Source organism: Danio rerio, chromosome 15 (assembly GCF_049306965.1).
Source record: "Danio rerio strain Tuebingen ecotype United States chromosome 15, GRCz12tu, whole genome shotgun sequence".
Lineage (NCBI taxonomy): Eukaryota > Metazoa > Chordata > Actinopteri > Cypriniformes > Danionidae > Danio > Danio rerio.
In genome coordinates, this window is record NC_133190.1 from 20,637,592 (window position 1) to 20,662,535 (window position 24,944).

Genomic DNA, 24,944 nt, shown 5'->3' on the forward strand with positions numbered 1-24,944 from the left:
AGAATATGGTCCATTCGGGTTCCAATAGGTCTTCTGCAGTATTTTTGATGATAGGGATGCAGTTTAACAGATGATTCATCTAAAAAATCTAACTTCTGCCACTTTTCCAAATGATCAACTAGAAGTCAAGTAACAGTATTATATGTTGCTCTTTCAACTGGGATCAACCGCGAGACTTTTGTCAGGTAGTGTATAGTACAGTATTTGAAGGGTCTGCGCACATAACACTTGTTCACTAGACACAGTCAGAGGTGTAGCAATAGCGAGTTATTCCAATTTGTGAAAATGTTAGTTCCACTTTTATTAATTTATCATTCAGAAAATTGCTGATGACACTCTTTTTAGATGAACACAAAGTATAAGTGAAAGCACAGATACCCTTTATAATATACTCAAGTAAATGTATTTCCTTAAGCTTTTCACACTGATAACTACTACTATTTAAAATACTGATAATTCAAATGTGCAGACAAGTGATAAAAAAAAACAAAAAACAAAAATAGGCTACCATGTATTTAAGCATATAAAATGAGTAAAAACAAAATTTTCTAGGTTTGCTGGCAAATCGTCACCTTAGAAATGTAAGGTTTGATATGACATGTTTGTCAAAATTGAGTTATTGACATATTATTTTTAATTGTTCTATCATATTTACATTATGGGATGTTTTTTCTAAGTTGTTTCCATTTTAAGACTTTTTATTTAAAAACAAATGCTACACACTGTGCTATGGAATTTTGCTATGTAATGCAAAAACTCTGAAGCTCAATATTTCAAAATCATTCAGAACGCAGATAGAACCTAATTCAAAGTTGAAAAATGACATAAAAACAGAACAAAATGTAATACAATTTTAAGAGAAACATGCAATCTCACATTTTACATGAGCTACGGTCCACTCAGGTCGGAATATATATATATATATATATATATATATATATATATATATATATATATTTCCACATTCAAGCATTTCATATACTGAGTTTAAACAGCGGAAAGGTTCACAAATAGACAGTCAAAACTAAATAGACTTTTCATTTGCAATAATAAATCTTAAAATTCAGCAGTAACTTTTTCCCGAATTGAAAAAGCACTAAAGCTGTGGGGATCTCCTGCTCTTTGCTCAAGTTGATTCAGACTTGTGAAATCAGTGTATCATCAATTTAATCATTAAAATTAGCTCACAAGTGTATAAATACTTTCAGATTACATAGTTGCACTACAAATAATCATATCTGTCAAGTAATATATGTTCCACCATTTTTATTTTCTCAGGAAAACTATGTAACATGAATCTGTGGCAGTAGCTCTTGCTGTATATTCTGCTGTACTTGCATATTTTAACAAGAACTCGTAGTGTTAAAAGATTCATATTTATGTAGTAAATTCACATATTATATTTTACATTTAAGATGATCAGTGGTGCAGCATTTTTACCCTCATTTGTAGTACCAGGGCTGAAGTATGGAAAGACTTTCTCACTAAAAGTCTGACCTGTAAACGAATAAATTAGGGAGCTGGACTCCACATCATAAAAAGACACCAAACCCTCCTCATAATCCACAAACACACCCACAACCTGAGGCTTCACTCTCAGAGACAGAGAGACAGTTGGAGACTCACGAGCCTTGTACTGGTTTCCATTTCTTAGAACTACAATCCAGTATCCATTCACAGGACTCCCTGTGATCGTTCCCTTCCTGTTAACTGATTCTCTGGCTACTCCTAAATCCCAGTCTGTCTTTCCTTTCACCTGCACCTCAAAATAAAATTTCCCTGAGTTGAATCCCTCTTTTGCCAGGACGGAGCAACAACTGTCAAACCTCTTTGGGTTGGCTGGGAGTTTCTGCACAGTGGCTCCGTAAGTCACTTGTTTTCCATTATCAGACAGGATGAGTTTTGAATAAGCTGTATCAGGATCCAGAGTCACGTCCACTAAAAAACAGAGAGAGATCAGACAAGATTCTTAACCTCACAACAAACTTTGATGGTGTAAATGCACATCACAGACTGTACCTGTATTTTGCTGCATCCTCTTCAGAACTGGGAAGACAAATGACAATAAAAGATTATGAGGAAAGTTTATGACAAAAGAACTTGTGTATTCTATTCCTCCAGGTTAACCTACTGTATAGTGTTATTTGAAAGAGCTTTAACTGTATATTACAATATGGTCACTTTAGATATCAGCCAATTAACGCATCTTTAGCATCAGAAATACATTGTTCCGCTTGTGTAATACTATGGCCCAATCCCAATTCTACCCTTTACCCCTACCCCTCTTTTGGCACGTTCGCATGAAGGGGCAGGGGTGTCCCAATTCTCCATAGCTTGAAGGTATAGGGCTAAAGGGAAGGGCTAGATAGCCCTTGAAATGGGGATTTTTCAGGATCACATTGATACCAAGGGGTAAGAAAATTTCCCAGAATACACCATCTACAACGGCAGCATGGCTACACACTTACTGGAGATGCACAAATTAGAATTTTTTTTGTAATTATTACAAATCTTTACAACAAACAAGCATATGCTTTAATACATTTATAACCGCACTCATGTTTTACAATCATGCTTTTTAAATACGAAAAAAACACACAAAAAACGCTAAATTTCACTATCTATAATTTATATTAAAAACGCGTATAGTAGTTATTATGTATTATTAATATTATTATTATAATTAATAATAATAACTTCTATAGTAGTCCCACACAATATATTTTTATATCTGTCATTCAATGTCACTTGAATACCCTGTCACAAATGTTTGGTGACTGGGAAACACCTTTTTACAGTGTCTGCTATAATGTCAATGTTGTTTTGGTGATGTTGAAATGGTTATTTCCATCCAAAGTAACTGATTTGTCACTTCATTTTTCAAAACCACTTCCAGCAGCTTTCATGGTGTTGCCAATTTCTTCATCATCAGAATGTCAGTTTCATTTTAATTTCTTGGCTGTTCCTAGTCTTGTTTGCACTCATTGTGTAAAATTTTAATTCCTCGTTCTTTTGTTGAACTTTAGATTCAATATTTTGATTGTTGGGGCGACGCGGTGGCACAATAGGTAGTGCTGAGGGTCGCTGGTTCGAGCCTCGGCTGGGTCAGTTGGGGTTTCTTTGTGGAGTTTGCATGTTCTGCCTGCGTTCGCGTGAGTTTCCTCCGGGTGCTCTGGTTTACACCACAGTCCAAAGACATGCGGTACAGGTGAATTTGATAGGGTAAATTTTCCATAGTGTACGAGTGTGAATGAGTGTGCATGGATGGGTTTCCCAGAGATGGGTTGCAGCTGAAAGGGCATCCGCTGCATAAAAACGTGCTGGATAAGTTGGCGGTTAATTCTTCTGTGGTGACACCGGATTAATAAAGGGACTAAGCCGAAAAGAAAATGAATTAATTAATTCTGGTTGTTATTGTAGGGTTAGTTATAAACTACTGTAGCTGCAAAAGCTGCAACCTGTTAGCAGCTTGCTAGAAACATATCTATAATTTTATTTTATTCGAACACTTTGTGCACCCAAAAAGTTGTAAAAACAACTTTGTTCACCTGTATCTTCTTTATCAGATGAGTGCACATGAGGATTTACACGGGCAATACAATGATTGTGTGTAGTGCTGCTACATTGTACTGCCTTTAGTTAATGTGTATTCTCTGGCCGCATTTACACTGCACTGTTCAAGTGACTCAATTCTGATTTTTTTCTCCCATGTGGCACAGATCGGATATGGCCCATGTACATGAAAGCAGAAACAAATCACATGGATTCCGATTAACTCAAATTAGACTCAGGCCTTGTTCATATGTGTAAATTTATCCAATATGAATCGGATCTGTGTTCTTATGTCTGCAGTGTAAGCAAGTAGATCGGATTTTCACCCGTCAATGAGAGTCGCGCGTCATTAATAACCATAGCGAATGATGTCAAGTCTGACATTTCATTTTAGAACAGACTTCAGCAGAGTCCCAAACCTTAAATCCCATACATGAGGACTTAAACAGCTTTCATATTGTCATATAGCACAGGTCTAAGCATATTATTGAGAGTGAGAGAGCGCAATGTCCGCCATGTAACCAATATAGACTAAGGTAAAACTATTGCATAGCTACATCACATGCATAAATCACGCCATGGACATTACATTAAGATGCCTAAAGGTTTAAAAAAAAAAAAGACTATATATCAAAAGAAGATGGACAAATGACAGCCTTTCTTTTATAAACTAGAGTAAAACAGCTTGTCAAAAGCTGCAAACAGATTACATACAGGAATAGAGAAAAGAGCACTCTAATTATCAGCTGTTAGTCAGCGCTCGCTCTTTTTTTCCTGGTCATTGCGCCATTGCCGTGTGCTGTGTAAATGCAGACAATCGGATACGAGTCACTTTTAAAAGATGAGGTAAGCAGGATATCAAAAAAATCAGATACAGTCACAAAGTCGGAATTGACCATCAAGATCTGCATTGTAAATGCAGCCTCTGACGCCCTGACGTGGAAGTAAAAATATAGTTGAGTCTTATTTACAATTTTTTAGTACATTAAGTGTTTTACAGTTTTGAATACAGTTTTTGATTACAGTACTGAAGCAACATGGGATGCTTTGACAATGTTTTTGGTTCCTTCAGTGGACATTTAACGTCTTGGGACTGTTGCTGTCTATGGATAAGAGAACTGTTGGATTCCATATAAAATATCCTAATTTGTGTACTGCAGATGTGTGGTAGTCTTAGGGGTTTGGAACAACATGAGTATGAGAAATTGATAAGATATTTTTTATCTTTGAATGAACTAAACCTTGTATAACCACAGCTAGCCATGGAGTAATAGAGGCATGCAATATGTTTTTGACAGAGGAAAAACTTTTGCTCTATCCAAGAAACCGAAACATGAGGTTAAGGACTTAATGGACGACTGGAGTAATGCCCCTCGACATTGAGCCTCTGGGACCACCAAACATAGGAACTCTTTTATGTTTTATCCTAGGTTTCTTTATCTTCAGGCACATGGCTTTCCATAACGTCAGAAAAAAGTTTGATTCTCTCTTACCAGTTTTGGTGAGTCTCAATTCCTGTTTGTCTTGCAGCTGAGTGAGCGTTTTCCTCAGAGTCTCCACACTCAGCTGAGTGTCACTGATACTGACATGAGTCCAGCTGATGGTGTGTGGAGGTTTGCTCAGCTCTGGGTAAATCTACAGCAGGAGAGAGCAGAAATCCTTCAGCATTGGAAGTGTTGCGCTGTGATGTGAGCAGACAGAAGGACACTGACCTGTAGGAGGTGCAGGTGATCCTCAGTGTGTGAGATCTGCTCCAGCTCAGCGTCTCTCCTCTTCAGCTCAGTGATCTCCTGCTCCAGATCATTAATCAGCTCTTCAGCCTGCTTCTCTGCTGCTTTCTGCTTCTGCTCCATCATCTTTAGCAGCTCAGACCGACATCTCTCAATGCAGCGCATCAGATCAGCAAAGAGCTCAATGCAGTCGGTTTTATCTTTCTCGGATGTTTTCTGTTAAAGTAATGAACATGATTTTGTCATTTCAGCGCCTTAAGCAAATCAAACATTATAATACAGAGAATAGGCCAACTGAATATACAACTGAAGAAACTAAACAAAGTAATATAAAAATTACATACTCTAATGATCCTGAAGCTAGGGCTGGACCCTTCTACCCCAGTTGATCTTACTTGGTAACACCTACTTACTGGACATTATTTGGCATTTAACACAGCCAAAATGAATGGTGCCAGCAAGAAAACAATTTGGGTTAAACACTTAAGAGACTGTATCAGACATGTTTCAATCCTGATTTTGTACCCATTATTCCACTATTAACGTTTTTATTATAATCTACCTTTCTGTCTTGTGGATCTCTGGCTATGGTGTAAATAGTTGTAAATCATAAAGGTTGCCCAATGAAATAAGAATAATAAAATACACATACATTCATGTTTCTGACATATATAGTTCTCAAGATTCAACACAGGATCAATTAATTTGTGTTTTAAATTTGTAACTTTTTGATGAAGATCCAGGTGAGTTTGACAGTAAGAGTTTTGACACAGCAGACAGATCTTCAGGGCTTTTTTCTTTACACCATCACAAATATCACAGAGAACTTCGGATGTTTTCTCAGGAAAGTTTTGCCTAAACACCTGCACAAGCTGTCTGAGTGCTGTGTTGATCTTGAGCTCTGGCTTTTTATTGAATGTTTCTTTACATAATGGACAGTTGTAGGTCTGGCTGTTGTTCCAGCACTGGTTCAGGCAGCTCTTACAGAAGTTGTGTCCACATGGAGTGCTGACTGGATCAGTGAACGCATCCAGACAGATTGAGCACTGGAGCTCCTCTGACAGAGCTGAAGACAAAAATAAGCACAATTTATTGCACTTGTTTAGTATTTTCTCCCTCTAATTTCCAGCTTATTGTGTTTTATTTAAGAAAATGACACCTAAAGGGGAAATAAAAATTATAAAACAACCCACATTTACCTTACATGATTGAAAGACCCGTTTTTTTTTAGGCATATGCATAGAGCCCCTAATATGGGTTTTTGAAAATGACCTTCCATGCAGTGTGTAACAGCACTAAGTGAATGAAAACATCCAGCTGATGCTTAAATCTGAAAGTGCACCATGTTTAAAACTATTGATTCTTTAACGCAATAGTTGACTCAGAGTCAATTAATTTTGTTGGGCTCGGATCATTTGCCTGAATGCATTGACGTCGATACAATACATCACCAAATATGAGGTGCTGGTTCCGCTAAATCGTGAACATGCCTTTCCCTTCACATACTAGCGGAGCACAGGGGATCATGGGACTGATCATGACACAAAAATGACGATCATCATTAACAGATGGAGGTTTGGCTGCGTGGAATAAAGTGTCAAAGTTTATTTTCACAATAACACCATTGTATAGCCAACTATGTGCTGTGTTTGTTCCTGTCATTTTTCTGATTTTTGACACAATAACCTACTCTGCAACGCAGTATTTGTCAGCCGTTTGCTATTAAAGGAAGGAGCAGCAGAGAAAATTATGTATGGGACTTTGTCAGTGTAACAAATGGGTTATTTTTTGTTTTTCTCCTGTTGCGCTCAACAAACAACCAAATAAACAGAGAAAGGTCTTATGACCTTAAAGTTAACTTCACAACTTTCTCCAAATTTTAGGAGGTAAAATATTGACTCTAAATCCTGCTGACACTCAAATTTGTGCTTTGCAATCAGAAATAATGTGCACCTAGCTGAGAGAGAAGGTGGGCTTGATCAACTAACACTTCACTCTTACCTAATAGGCCGACCTTTGGCCAGCACCCAAATTTTGACTATAAAGATTAGGGTTTCTTGCTGAAACATTGGATGCTTAGCAGTGGGATAAGTGGACATCGCCCGGCACTCTCGGACATACCTGTTGGTTTTCCATTGTGACTGCAAAGGGCTCCCCAGTCTTTGAAGAGGAAAATGATGGCATGTCTCTGAGGTTGTATATAATTACTTTTAATTGCTTAGGCTTTTATTATCTGTGTTTTATTCATGTAATCTCATCTTTATTTCACATTATAAGCCTTTTATGCAATTTTGGTGTATTTTGATTAATGATGTCCATGAGTATGATTCATGATTATTGACTATTATTGTGATAATTGATATCAGTAGTGTGTACCAGCAATAAACAGTTGAATTGCTTGATTAGTATGGTGAATGGATCGTTATTGGTGCCTTCTCTTGTCGATTAGCACCACACTTGTCTCACTTGCATAAACACAAACCATACTAAAACCTTTTTGGTTTGCTGAAACATTTTACATGCTAAAATTTGGGGCATAATAAAACAGACAGGGACTTTATCAATAACTGCTAACAGTTCATATGGACCAGTTTCTTCTTCTTCTGATTCATGCAAGTATGATTAAAATGGTTGCCTCGTTTTCTGTAGTTTGCATAATATGTATTTAATTGTGTGTTGTAACTTGTATTTGCTCTTCATGGCTTGTAATGACATATCTATTATGGATCAGTGCTTGTAATGTATTTCTCAGGTTAAACCTTTATGGGCTATTCACATATCACGTCCAAAACCAAGTAGAAGATGTGATGCATGCTTCTTTTGTTGCTATGGCCATCACCAGCTGTTCCTCACACACGTTGTACAGGCAAATTTCAAAATAGTTCAATTTGTTTTGCTACTGTGTGGATTTATACTGAATGCGTGTTGTTATTACTTGGGGTTAGGGTTTCAGAGTAGAGTAATATGCTGGTGTTTAACTGCATAGCCTTAATGTTGGGCTTTCATATACTCTATGCTACTTCTTAACCATGCTGGGCTTTTCTCTCTGTCTTGTGCTGAACCCAGTCGACCAAGAGCAGATTAGCTTCACGCTAAGGACTGGGGTTTGGGAACAAATGAATCACTTATGAATCCTATGGGAGTCGTTGGGATAATTAGGTCAAATAATTGTATATTATAAGACAATGAAAGTTTTTTTTGACCTTGCATGCATATCAGACTGTTGTTGGAGACCCCCAAAACCAAAATATGACCCTTTTTAATTCATAATAGGGGCTCTTAAAAATATGAAACTGATAAAAATTAGAGTTGACTTTTAAATTTTGTGGGTGGTCGTGGCTGTGGAGGGGAATCGTTCTAAAATATGGGGGCAGTATAATAAACAGTATGCTGAGAATCAGAGTCATTATCTTAACCTGATTGAAAATCTCTGGAAAATCTTTACCAGCAAAAAAAGAAACTACAACAATCAGTGAACTGTGGAAGAGACTACAGAATGTAGCAAGATCATATCAGAGCAGTGTGAGATGTATGCTGAATTGACATCATTCAAAGCAAGGATCCTGTACTTTTTTGACTGCTGTAGCTTTCAGAGTTTTTTCTCTAAGTTCAGAGTCTGTTCTCTAATTTTGATTACTGTTTTTTGAGTTCTTGTTAAAGTGCTTTGGCTATTTTGTCAAACGGCTTTTGGGATGGATCATCTACTACTAAATATTAGCATTTAGAATCCATATGTTAATGCCTAGTCATTTAGCTTCTTTTAAATTGTTGTTGCCATAGAAACATTCTGACAGATTCAGACAATCGTCTCATTTAAAAAGAACACCTTACAAGAAGTTCCTTACAATCCACTCATCCTGTGAGCATCTGTAGAAGCATTGTCTGTAAGTTTATTATCTGTATCTATATTCTGTATTTATAATCTCAGATATTAATGTTATTGTAACGAAGTTATGAACATAGATAACTAAAGCTCATTGTATGCACATCTTTTTACATAGTTTCACTCTTTTTTAACATACTCAATGTGGCATGGAATAAAGCAGCATTTTCCCACAATCTCACGTGTTGGAAAGAGTTTTTCTGTCTGTCTAACTTTGGAAAGAGACACACCGGAGTGAGGACAGAACTGCTTTAATAAAAAGTGTTTATAAACTTTTCCCTAATTATATATATATATATATATATATATATATATATATATATATATATATATATATATATATATATATATATATATATATATATAAAATGTTAAATATATCAGTTTCACTGTACTCACTTTGTTTTTGTGATGAGTCTGAATATTCTGCCATAGTTGTTCCTCTTTAGCTCTAAACAGAGAAAAGACAACACACAAACATGACCAATGACAAACAACTGAACACAGCTTAAAGACCTAGTTCACCCCAAAAAATAATATTTACTGTAAATGCAATTAAGTAGGTGAATTTTTATTTTTAAAATTAGAAAAGATTTAAGTTATGAAATTGAGGTCTAACTGTGGTTAGAGGTTCAAAAAAATCAACTCAATGTCAATGATTACAATCACTTCGAGAGTAAATATATCGAAAGATATGAGGTGTTATGAGGTTTGACTGGTCCATGCAAGTACTGAACATTATTTATCAATAAGTCATTAATGCAAATGCTCATATGATGGCCCTGGAAATGTTTATGACAGTCTGTAGTGTCAGTGTGAGCCTTCTGTCTCTCTCTCTCTCCCACACACACACACACACACACACACACACACACACACACACACACACACACACACACACACACCTTTCTGTAGTATACATACTATACTATCTGTAGTATACATACTAGGTGAGCTCATACAGTATACAATGATAGGTTGCATTCCACATAGTGAACTTAGCTACTCAGCTGTGGATAAGGTCATCATTTTGTCAATAATGTTCAGCTTCCATTAGGCCTCTCCATGTCACTTAAAAAACTCAATGTAGTGTCCCTGTACAATATCTTTTGATAAAAAGAAACAAAAGCATATTTACACTGTGAATTGCTAATCCTGTGACTGATTTCAGATGACAATTAGATCTATATTTAAGAAGAGGAATCCAGATGAAGAACATTTAAATGGACTGCACATAGTGATGCAATCAAAATCATTGGTCCAAATTTGCATAAGTTGAGAGACTGTAAGGTTTTATTACATTTATTATTAATGCAAAGTTTGTCAAAGATTTGGACATTAAGGATAACATATTAAAAACATGTTTTGTTTCATGAGCACTATGTTCTACTGAACCAAACAGTACATTAAAGAAAATAACTGAAATTAAAAATTAAAAGTTAAATATATTTTGGACATTTGAATATTTATTCATAAATTATATACTGTAGATACTACAAAAATCTTCCTTGCACAATGATATATTTTCTGAAAACAATGACCCACTTAACCAGTCTGAGTCTGACAGAGAAGCAAAACAATTAGATTCAGGAAGTTGGGAATCCTTCTTAAAGAAGTTGACAAACATACATTTAAAATATAATTATAAATAAGCCTTTTTACCTTTCATTTCGTTATACGTTCATTTACCTCGTGGTTTTTGCATGACAATACGTCACTTTACTCCAAAACAAACGATAGACAAACAAAACAGGTTATTAAAAAAAAAAAAATCAAACTAGAAAACGTGTTCGGCTCTACTGTAAACATGTACTATCCAACGACTTCTCTATTACTTTCAAAACCCCTAAGAAAGCTGTTTAGTAAATTTCCATATTACATACCTGCAGTGAATGTCAGCTGATTCAGTTTCAGTTTGACTGAAAAATCATGTTTAAGCATACCTGTAGCCCCTCCCAACTTCCTCACTTCCTCATGGTACAGAACTATATTCCGTATATTTGAAAAGGCTGATTCGGCAAAAAAGAAAAAGAAAAGAAAATGTCCTCTCTAATTTATAATTATATAATGAATTCTTCTAATTATACAGATTTTTCAAAACTCAGACATGATGAGTAAGACAGAGATTTGATTGTTCTTTTTAAGCATAATAATAAGACATTATAACAGAAACTGAAAAAGACATTTTAAATAATTTGGTTAAAAAACTTTAGAAAACGTATATGTGCTTATAAACTCATTTGTTCAGTTGAACAACGTTTACTGAAAGCGTCAGCCCTGAACCTGCCACAACACATACTTTAGAATGCTTACTTTCACTTCCACTTTGTACAGCTTATTGTTGAAGAGATATTTATTTTGCTTTGTCTGACTTCCTTAAATAAACACAAACTATGCTTGTCCTTCAAGATCATAAATGAAATGTGAATGAAAAAGCTACTAAATGTCTTAGAAATTAATTAAAAACAAGATGACAAATAATAGGTATTTGAAATAATTTCTACAACCTAAAAATAATTGTAATTATTTTACAATTAAAAGTTATTACTCTAATTGTAATAACTCACTTATTTATTTATTTATTTATTTGTGTGTGTGTGTGTGTGTGTGTGTGTGTGTGTGTGTGTGTGTGTGTGTCTGTGTGTGTGTGTGTGTGTGTGTGTGTGTGTGTGTGTGTGTGTGCGCGTGTGTGCGTGTGTGTGTGTGTGCGCGTGTGTGCGTGTGTGTGTGTGTGTGTGTGTGTGCGTGTGTGTGTGGTATTTTCACCCCACTGGCAGTGTGTTCCAAATAGGATATATTGCCCTCCAATCAATCAATCAATCAATCAATCAATCAATCAATCAATCAATAAATAAATAAATCATGGCTGTCATGATGTTCCAAACCGAATTCTCAAATCTGGACAATTTGAAGAGCCTTTGGAACAAAGGATATTGAAGAATACAACTAATGGACACTTTAGGCCAAAATTCTTTGAACAGGAAGGTTGTTTGGAATTATTGCATTTAATTCAAAAAGGCTCATCCATACTGCACGCACTAATACCTTCAGAGGGACCTCCGGATAGGGATGAGTCCTTCTGAAAAAGTGATTAAAAAGTCCACAATATAATTTACACTATTATTTCAGACACAACTACAAATGTCTGTTACCACAAATAGTGTCCTAGTTCAGTGAAAGGGGCAATTTCATTTCAAACACAGACCTTACAGAAAATGTTTTTGTTCAGGTAATTTGTATGTTGGTCAACATAATTATTATGGCTAAATTAAACTTTCATTTTATCAATGTTTTACAAGTTTAAACTTTATTGTCCATTCTGCACAGAAAGGAAATTTGTCTTTAGCACTGGATTTAAGACAATGATTGCTTACACACAACAATCACACAATAACAACACTCTTCAAGACAACAACATAAGTTAAAAGTTTAAAACCCAAATTAGCCTCAGCCCCTCTTCATCTTCAGCTAACATGCCGGATCCGTTACCCCGATTTGTTCCGGGACCTCGCAATTTACAGTACAAATTAAGCACTGGCAGCGCCAATTATAAAATCACGCCGCTGTTGTGTTGTGTGTGTGAGCAGATCGCTCTAAGTTCTCTGTGTGGCAGTGAAATTTTTCTGTCCAAAACGCTTCAAAGTCATCTGATGAGATACTCTGTTAATTACGGTAACAGGACGGTAATTTGCATTAGCTGTGGCTGAGTGTTTATTTCCTGCCTGAAACCCTTTTCCAAATTCATCTATTGAGATACTCTGTTTACTGCTTAAGGCCCTTTTCTTTTGTCACTTTTTCTTTTGTTAAAGGATAGACCAAGAGGGTAAAATTGTTGTTTTATTTACAGAACTTTATTTTTGGTTTAGGTAAGAGATACTTAATATTAGGTAGCGTCCTTTGTTTTGCTTGTTGCTTTGGCCTTTTGTTCCCTTACCATCTTTGGTTTTTGATATTGGAAATACTTAAGTTTAATAAATCTGTTACCCCTTTTTGACAACTTGGCCTTTGTGTGTGTGCTTGGGGAGCAGGAAAGGTGACTCAGGTGGCCTCTTAATAGATGGTTATTCTTATCTGTATGTACGTAGTGTGGTGCTTCTTCTACGTAACAGCAGCCCTAGCCAATAAGACAACAAGAGAGACAGACTACAAAGGTGTTGATGATTCCCCCCTCTAGCTAGCTTTTTGTATTGTTTTAATGATTAAACAAGTATTAATAACATTTTTATTCCAGTTACATTGATTTATGAACATGTACATGTTTAAAGAAATCAATATAAAGATACATCAGATACACCATAAACCTAACTTTCACAAATTCACAAAATAGAAAAAGAAAATTTCTTTCTGACTTGTTTTGACATGTTCTTTCATTTGAAAGCAGTAACTTCACATCTGTATTTTGGTTATAAAATCATTCGTTCTTTCTGACATGTGAGATGATCAGTGGAGCTGTGTTTCTACCTCCATTATTTTGATATGGGCTAAAATATGGAGAGAGTTTCTCAGAGAAAGTTTGACCAGTGAAAGAATAAATAAAAGACCCGGACTCCACATCATAAAAAGTGACCAAACCCTCCTCATAATCCACAAACACACCCACAACCTGAGGCTTCACTCTCAGAGACAGAGAGACAGAAGAAGAATCAATTGCAAGATACTGATTCTCATTCCTCAGCATTATAATCCAGTATCCAGCCTCAGGTGCAGCTGTGATATCTCCCTTCCGGTTAATGGATTCTCTGACCACTCCTAAATCCCAATCAGTCTTTTCTTTTACCTGCACCTCAAAATAAAATCTCCCTGAGCTGAATCTCTCTTTTGCCAGGACACATGGACAACAATCAAACCTCTCTGGGTTGTTTAAGAGTTTAAGTTCTTTGTCTCCAAAGGTCACTTGTTTTCCATCATCAGACAGGATGAGTTTTGGATGAGCTGTGTTAGGATCCAGAGTCACATCCACTGAAAGAAAGTGAGAGCAGATAACCACATCTTTAACATCTTAAAAAAATGTGCAGACTTTCGTGTCATTTAACTATGACCATTTGAACTAACAATGACAAGCTGAAAATTGACACCACAGATTTTACCTGCATGTTGCTGCATCGTCTTCAGCACTGTGGAGACAAATGACAATACGTGATATGACACAATATTATTATAACATTACAAAGAAACAGTGTGAGATTGGTTTCTGTTTTCCCACAAATGTAAAGCAATAAATAAATTAATTAAATAAGTGTGCAACAGAACGTGCTTAGAATGAAGCCTGAGATCCTCTCACCACTTGTGCTGAGTTTGTCATTGAGAGTGTCTTGCAGCTGTGTAAGAGTTTTCCTCAGAGTCTCCACACTCAGCTGAGTGTCACTGATACTGACGTGAGTCCAGCTGCTGGTGTGTGGAGGTTTGCTCAGCTCTGGGTAAATCTACAGCAGGAGAGAGCAGAAATCCTTCAGCATGGGAAGTGTTGTGCTGAGATGTGAGCAGACAGAAGGACACTGACCTGCAGGAGGTGCAGGTGATCCTCAGTGTGTAAGATCTGCTCCAGCTCAGCATCTCTCCTCTTCAGCTCAGTGATCTCCTGCTCCAGATCTTTAATCAGCTCTTGGGCCTGCTTCTCTGCAGCTTTCTGCTTTTGTTCCTTCATCTCCAACAGCTCAGATTGACATCTTTCAATGCAGCGCATCAGATCAGCAAAGAGCTCAGTGCTCTCAGCCTTCTCTTTCTCTGATGTTATCTGAAAAATCAGTCAATTCTCGTATTGTTATAATAAACATAACTTAGACAAACAAAACAAAGTCAATTAGTCAGAAGACCAGAGTGTCATTATTGAAAGCCTCTAGGGCATACAATACTTTTGTATGTGGAAAACTAATATTATATAATATTATAATATTACTAATATCAGTCAATGAAAATATCCCATATTTATAAAATCAGACGCATTATTTTAAAATACCTTAAAACTGATGTAAATTATTTTTATGGAAATTTTATTATTCATGCACCAAAAGTCTAATTTAAAATCAATTTATTTTGTTATTTGTATACAAACAAACAAACTGTCAAAAAAATGTTAATCACATTATCCACACTCACCATTCTGACTTCTTCTAGGTGTCTGATCTCTTGAATTTTTTTCAATTTGTCCTGGATCATCTGCTGCACATCTGTTTGTATCTTTATCAGCTGAGGCTACAGACAAAATAGAACACAGAGACAGTGAACAGATTCAACACCATCTAGCACAAATGTAAAAGGCTACTGTATATACAGTATAGCTGCAATGCATTTAGTCTCTCTACTGTGAAAAAAAATGAATAAATTTAAGAATCCAAAAGCATACATTCAATTCCCCAGAGTTTTCAGCTAAAATGAACGCCAAAGCCAGTTTTTTTTTTTTTTTTCACGATTCTGTGAATAGTCACCATATCGCAGTAGAGGGATTTGAGTGCCTACATGATCCTAGAACCTATGGTGTCAGGGGCTAAATGCTCCTAGTAGAGTCTCCCAAGGCAAAAAGGTAAAAGGTTGACAGGACAGACTAAGTGCAATTCAAAATACTTCTCAAGAGAGAAAGAATATCAAGGACCATGATCAACTAGAGCTCCACCCTGGAGTTAGATCTGGGTTGGGCTTGCATGGGTGTATCTGGTAGCCAAATCTTTCCCCACAGATCCTGTCTGGGCACAGGACAGTAGACCAATGTAGGACCATCCTCATGTGGACGCACCACTTACAAGAGGAGGCATAAAGGAGCCATAATTGTGGATTGAGCAGTGGTCAAAAGTCAGGTCAATGGTCAGGTCAACCCAATATTTGAACACAGATCTCGGAACATGCAATTCCCCCTTGCTGGCATAATAGAAGCTGAACTTGTGCAGGAGGTTAAAAGGTACAGACTAGAGAGTCAGATTCACCCTCACACACAGTCTGGGCTCTGGAACCTTCTCGAGAAATGTTGTACTCTCTTCTACTCTGGAGTTGAGCACAGATAGCGGCAGTGGGCTGGTGTGGGCTTGCTTATATTGTCCCAGATTTGCCACCATATGTTGAAGTTTTCCCCTGCTAAGTGAGGGGGTCACCTCCTTGCAGCTTCGCGTGTGGGATAGATCTCTCACTGTAGTTTGTGCATTTGGCCATTACATTGGCCATTACAGTGCTCAGGAGGAGAACTGGTACTGAAGAAGTGGTAATTCTACTGGAGGACTTCAATGCTCATATGAACAACAACAGCCTGGAAAGACTATTGTAAGGAACTGCCTCCCCAATCTGAATCCAAGTGGTTTTCTGTTGTTGAACTTCTGTGGTAGTCAGAGATTGTCCATAACTAACACAATGCTTGAGCATAAGGGTGTCCATCAGTACACATTGCACCAGAACACCCCAGGCAGAAGGTTAATAATTGACTTTGTGGTCAATTCATATGCTCTCTGACCATGTGTCATGCAAATTCAGGTAAAGAGATCGATAGAGCTGTCAACTGATCACTACCTGGTGGTAAGTTGGATCTGCTGGCAAATGAGCTGGCTGGACAGACGTAGCGGGCCCACCCATATTTTAAGAGTCTGCTGAGAATGCCTGGATAAACCGCATGTCTAAAAAAATGTTGAACTCTCACTTCCGGAAGAGCTTTGACCAGATTCCCAGGGAGGATGGGGACACTGAGACCAAGTGGTTCTTGTTCTGTTTGTTGATGCAACAATAAAGTCAACCCACAAACTCAGTTCTAGCAGTCCTCTTTGTATTGTGGTACTCATTAGGCCGCTGATGTGTACTGACAGGAAAAAAGTACACCCAGGTTTCGCTGAAGCAAAAACTTAGGCCTCAGAAAAGTTCGGGGAGATCATAGAAGAGGACTATGGGGTGGATGAGATCAGCTGTGAGTACATCAAGTCTCTGGATGTGGTGGGGCTCTTTTGGCTTACAAGCCTCTATGACATTGCATGGAGTTCAGCGATAGTAACTTTAGACTTGATGACTAGGGTGGTGGTTCCTGTTATTAAGAAATCATTGGACCAGCTCTATACTCTCACTAAGGTTATTGAGGGTTTGTGGGAGTTCGCTCAGCTAATTCACATGTGCTTCTGGATTTGAAGAAAGCATTCAACCATGTTCCTCATGGCATTCTGTGGGTGCTATGAGAGAAGGTCCAAGGTGCTCTGTCAATGTTCTAAGTATATACTGGAGCCAGAGGGTGTCTGGTTTAAGGAAAAAATAGAATTTCATCTTCCGAATTTGTTCAAGTGTGAGGTAATAATGTAAAGTGAGATTGACAGATTGATCAATAATCTATATTGCTGCTCTCACCTATGATCATAATTGAAAGTAAAAGATCTTGGATACAAGCGGATGGAATGACCTTCCTTCCCTGGGTGGCATGAATAGATTGCAGAGCTCTGTCCCACAAGAGGAGCTGATGCTGTGTTCACAGCAGACGCGGGGAAGTGTTAAGCTTGAATGTTTTACATGTTAAGTCAATGCAAAGACGCGAATAGACATCCTGTGATGCGATACCCACAAATGGCGCGATTCGTGCAAATGATGCAGCACAATTTGAGCGTTTTGCAAGATTGGTGCACTTAACGCATGTTTCGTGCGAATCACTCAAGTTGGAAAATCGGAACTTCAGCAGATATTTGCGCTGCTTTAACCAATTAGGCGCTTGCACTTGTAGGGACGTGATTATGACGTAGTGCCTGTTGTTGGTGTCCCGGGGGGTAAATCCTCCTGCCGACAATACTTCATCAAACTGGGCTCAGTTCAGTCCAAAGCTTCCATCATCTATCATCCAGGTACAGTTTCAGGAGGAGTTGATGAATTCACAGAGCTGAGTGCACCTCTGAATGGATCTAGTGGACTCCAAACGAATCGACGCTATTTCTCAACCTTCACTAAAGCACATAAACCTATTCACTCTAAAAAATCCATGGTAGCCATTTAGTAAAAAGGTAACAGAAGCACTGCCCATGACGCGAATCCGTGTGAAGTGAATTTGACATGCAAATGAAAGGGATATGACATGCGAATAAAGTAAGTAAACTCAAAATGTTTACGTGCGAATAGCGTGATTTATTCACGCGTTCCACGTTGGGTGTGAACACAGCATTAGAATTGAACCACTGCTCCGTCACATGAGTTGGCTAGGGTATCTGTTTCTCTGTAGGGCACTCATTGAAAAAAATCACTGGCAAAACCCCACAGTGTTTTGGTTTCATTACAAAAACTACTCACATTAATCTGAATTTAGCTTTTAGCACCATCCAGTATACATTTATCAGCAAACAGCTGCAATCCCTAAAAGATGCAGCAACTATTCATTTTTTTTTAAATCTACCCTCTGCTTTTATTACATTGTTATTACCTTCTTCTCTTTGCTCTCCACTTCCACAACAACAGTGTTGTGATTCCTGTGGTCTGTCACAGCACATAGAGAGCACACACTTGTCTGATCATCTCTACAGAACAACTCCAGAGGTTTCTCATGTTTCTTGCATATATAATTCTCAACATTCTCCTCAGGATCAATCAATGTGTGTTTCTTCAAATTTGGGACTCTCTGATGAGGCTCCAGGTGAGTTTCACAGTATGAGCTCTGACACGTCAGACAAATCTTAAAGGCTTTCATCTTCATACCATCACAAATATCACAGAGAACTTTAAATTTTTTCTCAGGAACATTCTGCCTAAACACCTGCACAAGCTGCCTGAGTGCTGTGTTGATCTTGAGCTCTGGTCTGTAACTGAATGTGTCTTTACAGAATGGACAGTTGTAGGTCTGGCTGTTGTTCCAGCACTGGTTCAGGCAGCTCTTACAGAAGTTGTGTCCACATGGAGTGCTGACTGGATCAGTGAACGCATCCAGACAGATTGAGCACTGGAGCTCCTTTGACAAAGCTGACAGAGCTGGAAAAGCACAAAGACATATTTTACAGTATTTTTGTAATAAATAAAACAACAGGTGAAATCTAGAATTAAAACTCCTCATTAATAAATCAATTTAATGTGATGCAAGGAAATTAAACCTATATCATAGTTATTTGGTTTACTTTTATAACATTACTTATTGTCTTTCATTCATACATCTGTTAGTTTACTGACATAATGGAGGTGCATCCAGACTACTTCTCCTGGCCGAGTTGTGTTTTGGTGATCCTGATGTCGATTCTGCCATTGTTTAAAATTTCCCTTTTTAACAGTATTCAAAGCAAACACAAAATACGATGAAATATGAACAATCATTTCATTCATCCGTTTGCAATAAAACATGCTGTCTGAGTACAAAGTACGAACAGGTACAAAGTTCACAGTGCATAATTATATTTATGTATTGTTACATAAAATACTAATCTACTTTAAAGTTTGCAAACAAACAGGGAAAAGAAAACACATTCATACAAATTTTCATATTTGCACACAAAGCAAATACATAAGAAAAAAAGCACAGCTATATAAGAAATAAAGTCAATTAATTCTAACTGAAGCTTTCAGTTTGTTTGAAGTCCTTTACTTCCTGTTTCTGACATTTGAGAAGAATTAAACACCCCTAAAACTTTGATTCGGTATATAAAAATATAGTATATAAAACATATCATATAAAATGACTTTTACTTATCGCAATTTTCATTCCATTAAAGTAAAAATACTGGGCACTTAAGTCTAATTTGCCTAATTCAGTTTAAATATACAGATGCACAAATATAATATTATAATATTAAATATTAAATATACAGAGGCAAATATACAGAGGCACAACTCTTTGGGAAAATATAATCTCTTACCTGCACATGAATTTTCACCTGTGCATGTAAAACACTTGGATAACCTGAAAAAAAAAAGTTCAGTTGTTCAATGAGAAATGGTTTAATATTTGACTAAACTGTTCAGTTTAGTTTTCTGTCCTCTGAAAGCTGTCACCTGTGGTCACAGCTCCTCCCATCTCCCCACATCAATATGAAATCAAACTCTTTGTTCAATTTGTCAGATTATAATGCAAATGTTCAGTCAGAAATGACCTTGCATAATTTTTCACAAACTGTTTGATGTTGCACGTGTATTATGCAAAACATTTCTAGTGCAGCATGCCAGCATCTACACACAGGACAGTAAATTTGGGTTTTGTTTTTTTCTCTTCTGGCTGTCGTTATTAGTCGCACTCAATTTTTGTCCTTTTTCTGACAAGTCTTGATAACACCATCGTGTAATTTCTCTTTAATTAGGCCATTATATATATATATATATATATATATATATATATATATATATATATATATATATATATATATATATATATATATATATATATATATATATATTGTACTCTCCTATTCACTGCATTCATTTCAGTATCACACTTCATTTCAGCTGCTGAAAAACCCAGAAATGTGAAAAGTGGCCATCGAGTTTAAAGATCAGTGCAGCAATGTACAGAGACTGGTGGAAAAATGCTACAGAGCTCTTTGAACTTCTGCCTGACCCTAAGCACAGTTCAAGGGGTAGATTGTGTACATATATTTCTGTAAACCAGCTAGAATTGAATTTGGACAGATGTGAAGCCAACTGAAAATCTCAGAAAAGAACTGAGCACTAATGAGCAATAATGCTTACCTATGGAGCTTGATATGTACTACTACTATAAAATGAAAAAAAAAATAATAATATTTTTTTTTAACTGCCTGAAATAGCTGAGATAAGCTTGTAACATCATAATCAAAAATAATTTGAGGACAAAGGTGCTTCAACAAAGAACTGAGCAAAGACTGTGAACACTTTAATACATAATACATCTCTCTCCCTCTCCCTCTCACTCTCTCTTTCTCTCTCTCTCTTTCTCTCTCTCTCTCTTTTAATTTACAAACAAGTTTTGCAAATTTTCAAACAAACTTCTTTCATGTCATTATAGGGCATTGTTTGTAAAATTTAACCCATCCGTTTTTTTTTTTTTTGTTTTTTTTTTTAATAAGGCTGCACATAACAAAATGTAGAAACAATGAACTGTATGTTTTTTTGTTTCTGAATATAACCAAAGATATCAGATGACAGACTGAGCACCGGAGGTTGAGCAGTATCATGTAATATTAAAGACATAAGAAAAGTTTAGAACAGACGGTAGACAAGGACCTCTTGTGGTGTGGGAAATAAACTGCAGTAAAAGATTTAATACTAACCTACTGAGGATGCTGGTGATCAATCTCTCAAAGATATTAACTGGTCAGCTCATTCATTCATTTAGCTTCGGCTTAGTCTCTTATTTATCAAGGGGCACCACAGTGCAATGAACCGGCAACTATTCGGGCATATGTTTTACACAGCGGATGGCCTTCTGTCGAAACCCCTTACAGGGAAACACCCATACATGCTTTCATTCGCAAACACACTCATAGATTATAGTCAAATTCGTTTATCCAATTCATTTATACAGTATTTGGAGACTGTGGGCAAAAGGGGAGCACCTAGATGAAACCCACGCGAACATGGAGAGAACATGGAAACTCCACACAGATTTGCCAACTGACCTTCTTACTGAAGTGACAGCTAACCTGATCCACCGTGCCGCCCTAACTGCTTAGTTTTCCTATTTAACATAGTTTTTTCATTATTTTTTCATTATTTTTTCATTTTATGTATTTTATTACCATATCATTTTATCAATGGTCAGGCATTCATTGCTTCACCTATCCAATTTCAATTTATAGTAAAGACCAAACACTTAATGGGTCATTAACACTATACAGTGCCTTTGATGTCCCAAAAGATTGAATCAGTCCTATATAAACATAAAGCGAAATAATAGGGTAAACCTTTACACACATGCAGGTAGAATTTTAAGTTTTAAAATATGTTTTTGTCAATTTTTGCCATATTCTTTCATTGAATGGATGTGATTTTGCCATGTCCCACATGCTCAGCCAACTTCAGTGAGTCTAAAAAGTAGGTAAATTAGATTTTTAAATATTTGTCTTGTCTTTAAAAAGTTATTTGATAAAATAAGTAATTTTGATCACTTTTATTTTGTTTTCATAGTTACTCATTATTTTGCACGTGTCCTTGAAATTGCTGTCCACCTTGTCGTGACATGGTAAATGCCCCTTTAAAAAAACTGTCTGATGTACTCATTGGCTTCCCCTTGCCTATTTTGCCTTCTTTCAGAGGAGGTTAAAACATCTGCCGTGCACACAGTAACTCTCTACACTTATGTTTACTATTTTTCCTCATATTGTGTTTGAAAACTGAATGTTATAAAGCTTAAAACGCCCACCCTGTCATAGTCAAATATTATTTAATATAAAAAAAAATCAGAAATCAAAAATAAAGCTTTTAAACTGTGCACAAAGAGCTTAAATAGGGAAACACTTTGCCAGCTGCAGGTACAACATGTGTTGAATAAATGCTATCTTTAGCCAAAAATGTCCTTCCTGTCATTGTCCACCCTGTCACAAATCCTTCCTTGACAGGGTGGACATATGCATTGTTTATTTATTTATTTATTTAATTAATATTTTACTGTTAATTAGGTGTTGTTTTTATCATTTTATGTTACAACGCTTATACACACATACACCAGTAGATCCGATACATAAGTGTACAGTGCAAACCTTTTGGCAATATCTGTCTCAGTCTATATAAAGGATATCCTTTTAAAGTCCATATAATGGAGCTCATTGAATGTTTAATACAAATACAGCATTAAGTATTTGTACATTTGTGTCAACATCTATAATCTAATTATTTACCTTATTCTGAAAAAGGTGTTTAACTTGAGTTGTTTTCAACATTCTCTTCACAATTCCAATACAATGCACAATGTAAAGATTTACATTAATGTGCGAATTTAGTTTAATTTGAAAGACAATAATTGTTTATTTTCCCATTAATTTGCACATTGATAAAAATTTATTGATAACAGAAGAGATGGCATGGTGGCTCGGTGGTTTTGCAGTAGTTGGTGAAAACAGACGTTGAGTTTTTGAAACCTTTTTGTCCATTATTTTATTATTACTAAGAGACTTCTAATCTATAAAGTTGGGTTGGTAAAGGAACACACTATTTTTCTAAAAATGTACATTTTATAATCACACTGCAATGAAAATATACTTATCCTACTGAATTTGTCCATGACAGGGTTGACACAATTTGAGATTTGTTTACTGTTTGTCTGCTTGCAGATTATTTGTCAAAAGTGCAGGAGCTTGACCAACATTCACTTCTTACAACCTAAGGTCTAATATGTTCACATTATAAAGCCATGGTAGAACACTTGTAACCTAGATTAGTCATATTTCCGGAAAGCTTATATTTGAATTAATATTGCAGTTTAAGTTAAAGATAAAATGGCTTTGTGTTGTAAAGATGTAAAAGAGGATTTTACACAGTTCGTGCAGTATATAAAGTAAATAACAATAAATAAATAAAAAACATTCTATGCATTGTGTGTGTGTATATATATATATATATATATATATATATATATATATATATATATATATATATATATATATATATATATATATATATATATATATATATATATATATATGTGTGTGTTATTTTAAGCAAAAAAATGTCTCTACATGACATTTGTATTTTAAGTTAGAAAGAAATGTCATCAGTGGGTAGAGAATAACACTAAAGTTACATTTTACTCAAATATAAGTAAATCAGACAAGTGGATTCCGTGATGTTTTCCCTGTATTTTTAAGCAGTCTTATTATTTCCATACTTATATAGGCCTATATATACATTTCCATTGTGTATTATTTAATTCAATGACAGACATTATTGCTGATTATTTTACAGTATTTAAATATGTGATGTGTTTAACATCTTTTCCTTCGGGAGATTTTTATATCTCGTACTTTATGCTTACTAACCACAAAAACCCCACAAAAGGCATAATATTTAAGAGCATAATAAAACTTTTTGTCTCGTAGTCCATATACTAATGGACTCAGGCTACGAGGCAAAATCCAAAACAAAATGAAATTTGAATATCTTACATTTAAAAACAGAATGACATCTATTTTCCATAAAGACATTTCAGTGTATGGTGTTATAAACTGCATCATACCCAGAATCAGCTGAATGCCATGGAGAATAACAGTTCTGAGACCCTTATATGTTGACTTCTTGTTCGTGGCTGAGGCTGATCTGGCTGCGATCATAATCTTGATGTAAGTAGAGCCAACGATACACAACATTATGACGAATAAGAGCTGTTGACTTGTCGCTCTCGTGTCTGCCAGCCATTTCACTTGTAACATGACCTCAATACTACACACAACATATGAGTTCATGGCATTAGGAGGAGTATAAGCAAAAGAGCCAATGAAAACAAACAGTGGGATGACACTACTGACACCCCATACGACGAGAAGCCCATTGATGATGTTTTTGGGGCTGGAGATGCTGGCATGTCTTAAAGGCAAACATATGGCCACATAGCGCTCCAAACACATGGCTACAAGAGTCACCGGAGAACAAATACTGAGCACAGACATGACTGTACAGAACACATAGCAAGAAATGTTGTGAATGATCAATTGGTAAGCAGAGCATAGAAGGGTTAAATCAGCAAATATCATAAAAGAAGAATCAACAAAAAGAGTCTGAGCAAACAGAATGTAGCGTGTGTCCCTGAAGGTCTCCTTCTTCAGAAAGGTGAAAATCATCAGTCCGTTCACATACAGAAGAATCCCAACCAGCACCTGCACCAGCAAAGCCTTCTCTTTTAGTGTTTTCATAATAAAAGTGTTGCTCAGACTGCTGTTCGATGTGGAGTTCAT

The 24,944-nt window shown here is 36.3% G+C and overlaps 3 protein-coding genes across 8 annotated transcripts; all 3 read right to left on the reverse strand.

Annotated features, from left to right (window-relative positions):
* Positions 1 to 611: 611 nt before the first annotated feature.
* Positions 612 to 11,065, reverse strand: btr16 (bloodthirsty-related gene family, member 16). The gene is given in 7 exon segments (NM_001076666.2): positions 612 to 1,938; positions 2,020 to 2,046; positions 5,046 to 5,187; positions 5,265 to 5,498; positions 6,146 to 6,348; positions 9,565 to 9,616; positions 11,049 to 11,065. Coding segments are annotated over 6 exon segments (1,188 nt in total). The 5' UTR covers positions 9,599 to 9,616; positions 11,049 to 11,065; the 3' UTR covers positions 612 to 1,390.
* Positions 11,066 to 12,157: 1,092 nt separating this feature from the next.
* On the reverse strand, positions 12,158 to 24,417 carry si:ch211-247l8.10. 6 transcript variants are annotated; one of them, XM_073923584.1, is made up of 9 exons: positions 24,230 to 24,417; positions 19,944 to 19,987; positions 19,264 to 19,350; positions 18,527 to 19,068; positions 15,262 to 15,357; positions 14,666 to 14,899; positions 14,447 to 14,588; positions 14,253 to 14,279; positions 12,158 to 14,124 (listed from the first exon to the last, which is right to left on the reverse strand). In XM_073923584.1, the coding sequence occupies exons 3-9, from the start codon at positions 19,334 to 19,336 to the stop codon at positions 13,577 to 13,579; spliced, it is 1,662 nt and encodes a 553-aa protein (XP_073779685.1). In that variant the 5' UTR covers positions 19,337 to 19,350; positions 19,944 to 19,987; positions 24,230 to 24,417; the 3' UTR covers positions 12,158 to 13,576. The 6 variants fall into 6 exon arrangements, with proteins under 6 accessions (XP_073779685.1, XP_073779686.1, XP_073779684.1 ...); XM_073923585.1 differs by lacking the exon at positions 24,230 to 24,417 and adding an exon at positions 22,758 to 22,850; XM_073923583.1 differs by lacking the exon at positions 24,230 to 24,417 and having other exon boundaries at positions 19,944 to 20,123.
* On the reverse strand, positions 23,979 to 24,944 carry or91a1 (odorant receptor, family 91, subfamily A, member 1). The gene is given in 1 exon segment (NM_001128579.1): positions 23,979 to 24,944. A coding segment is annotated over 1 exon segment (966 nt).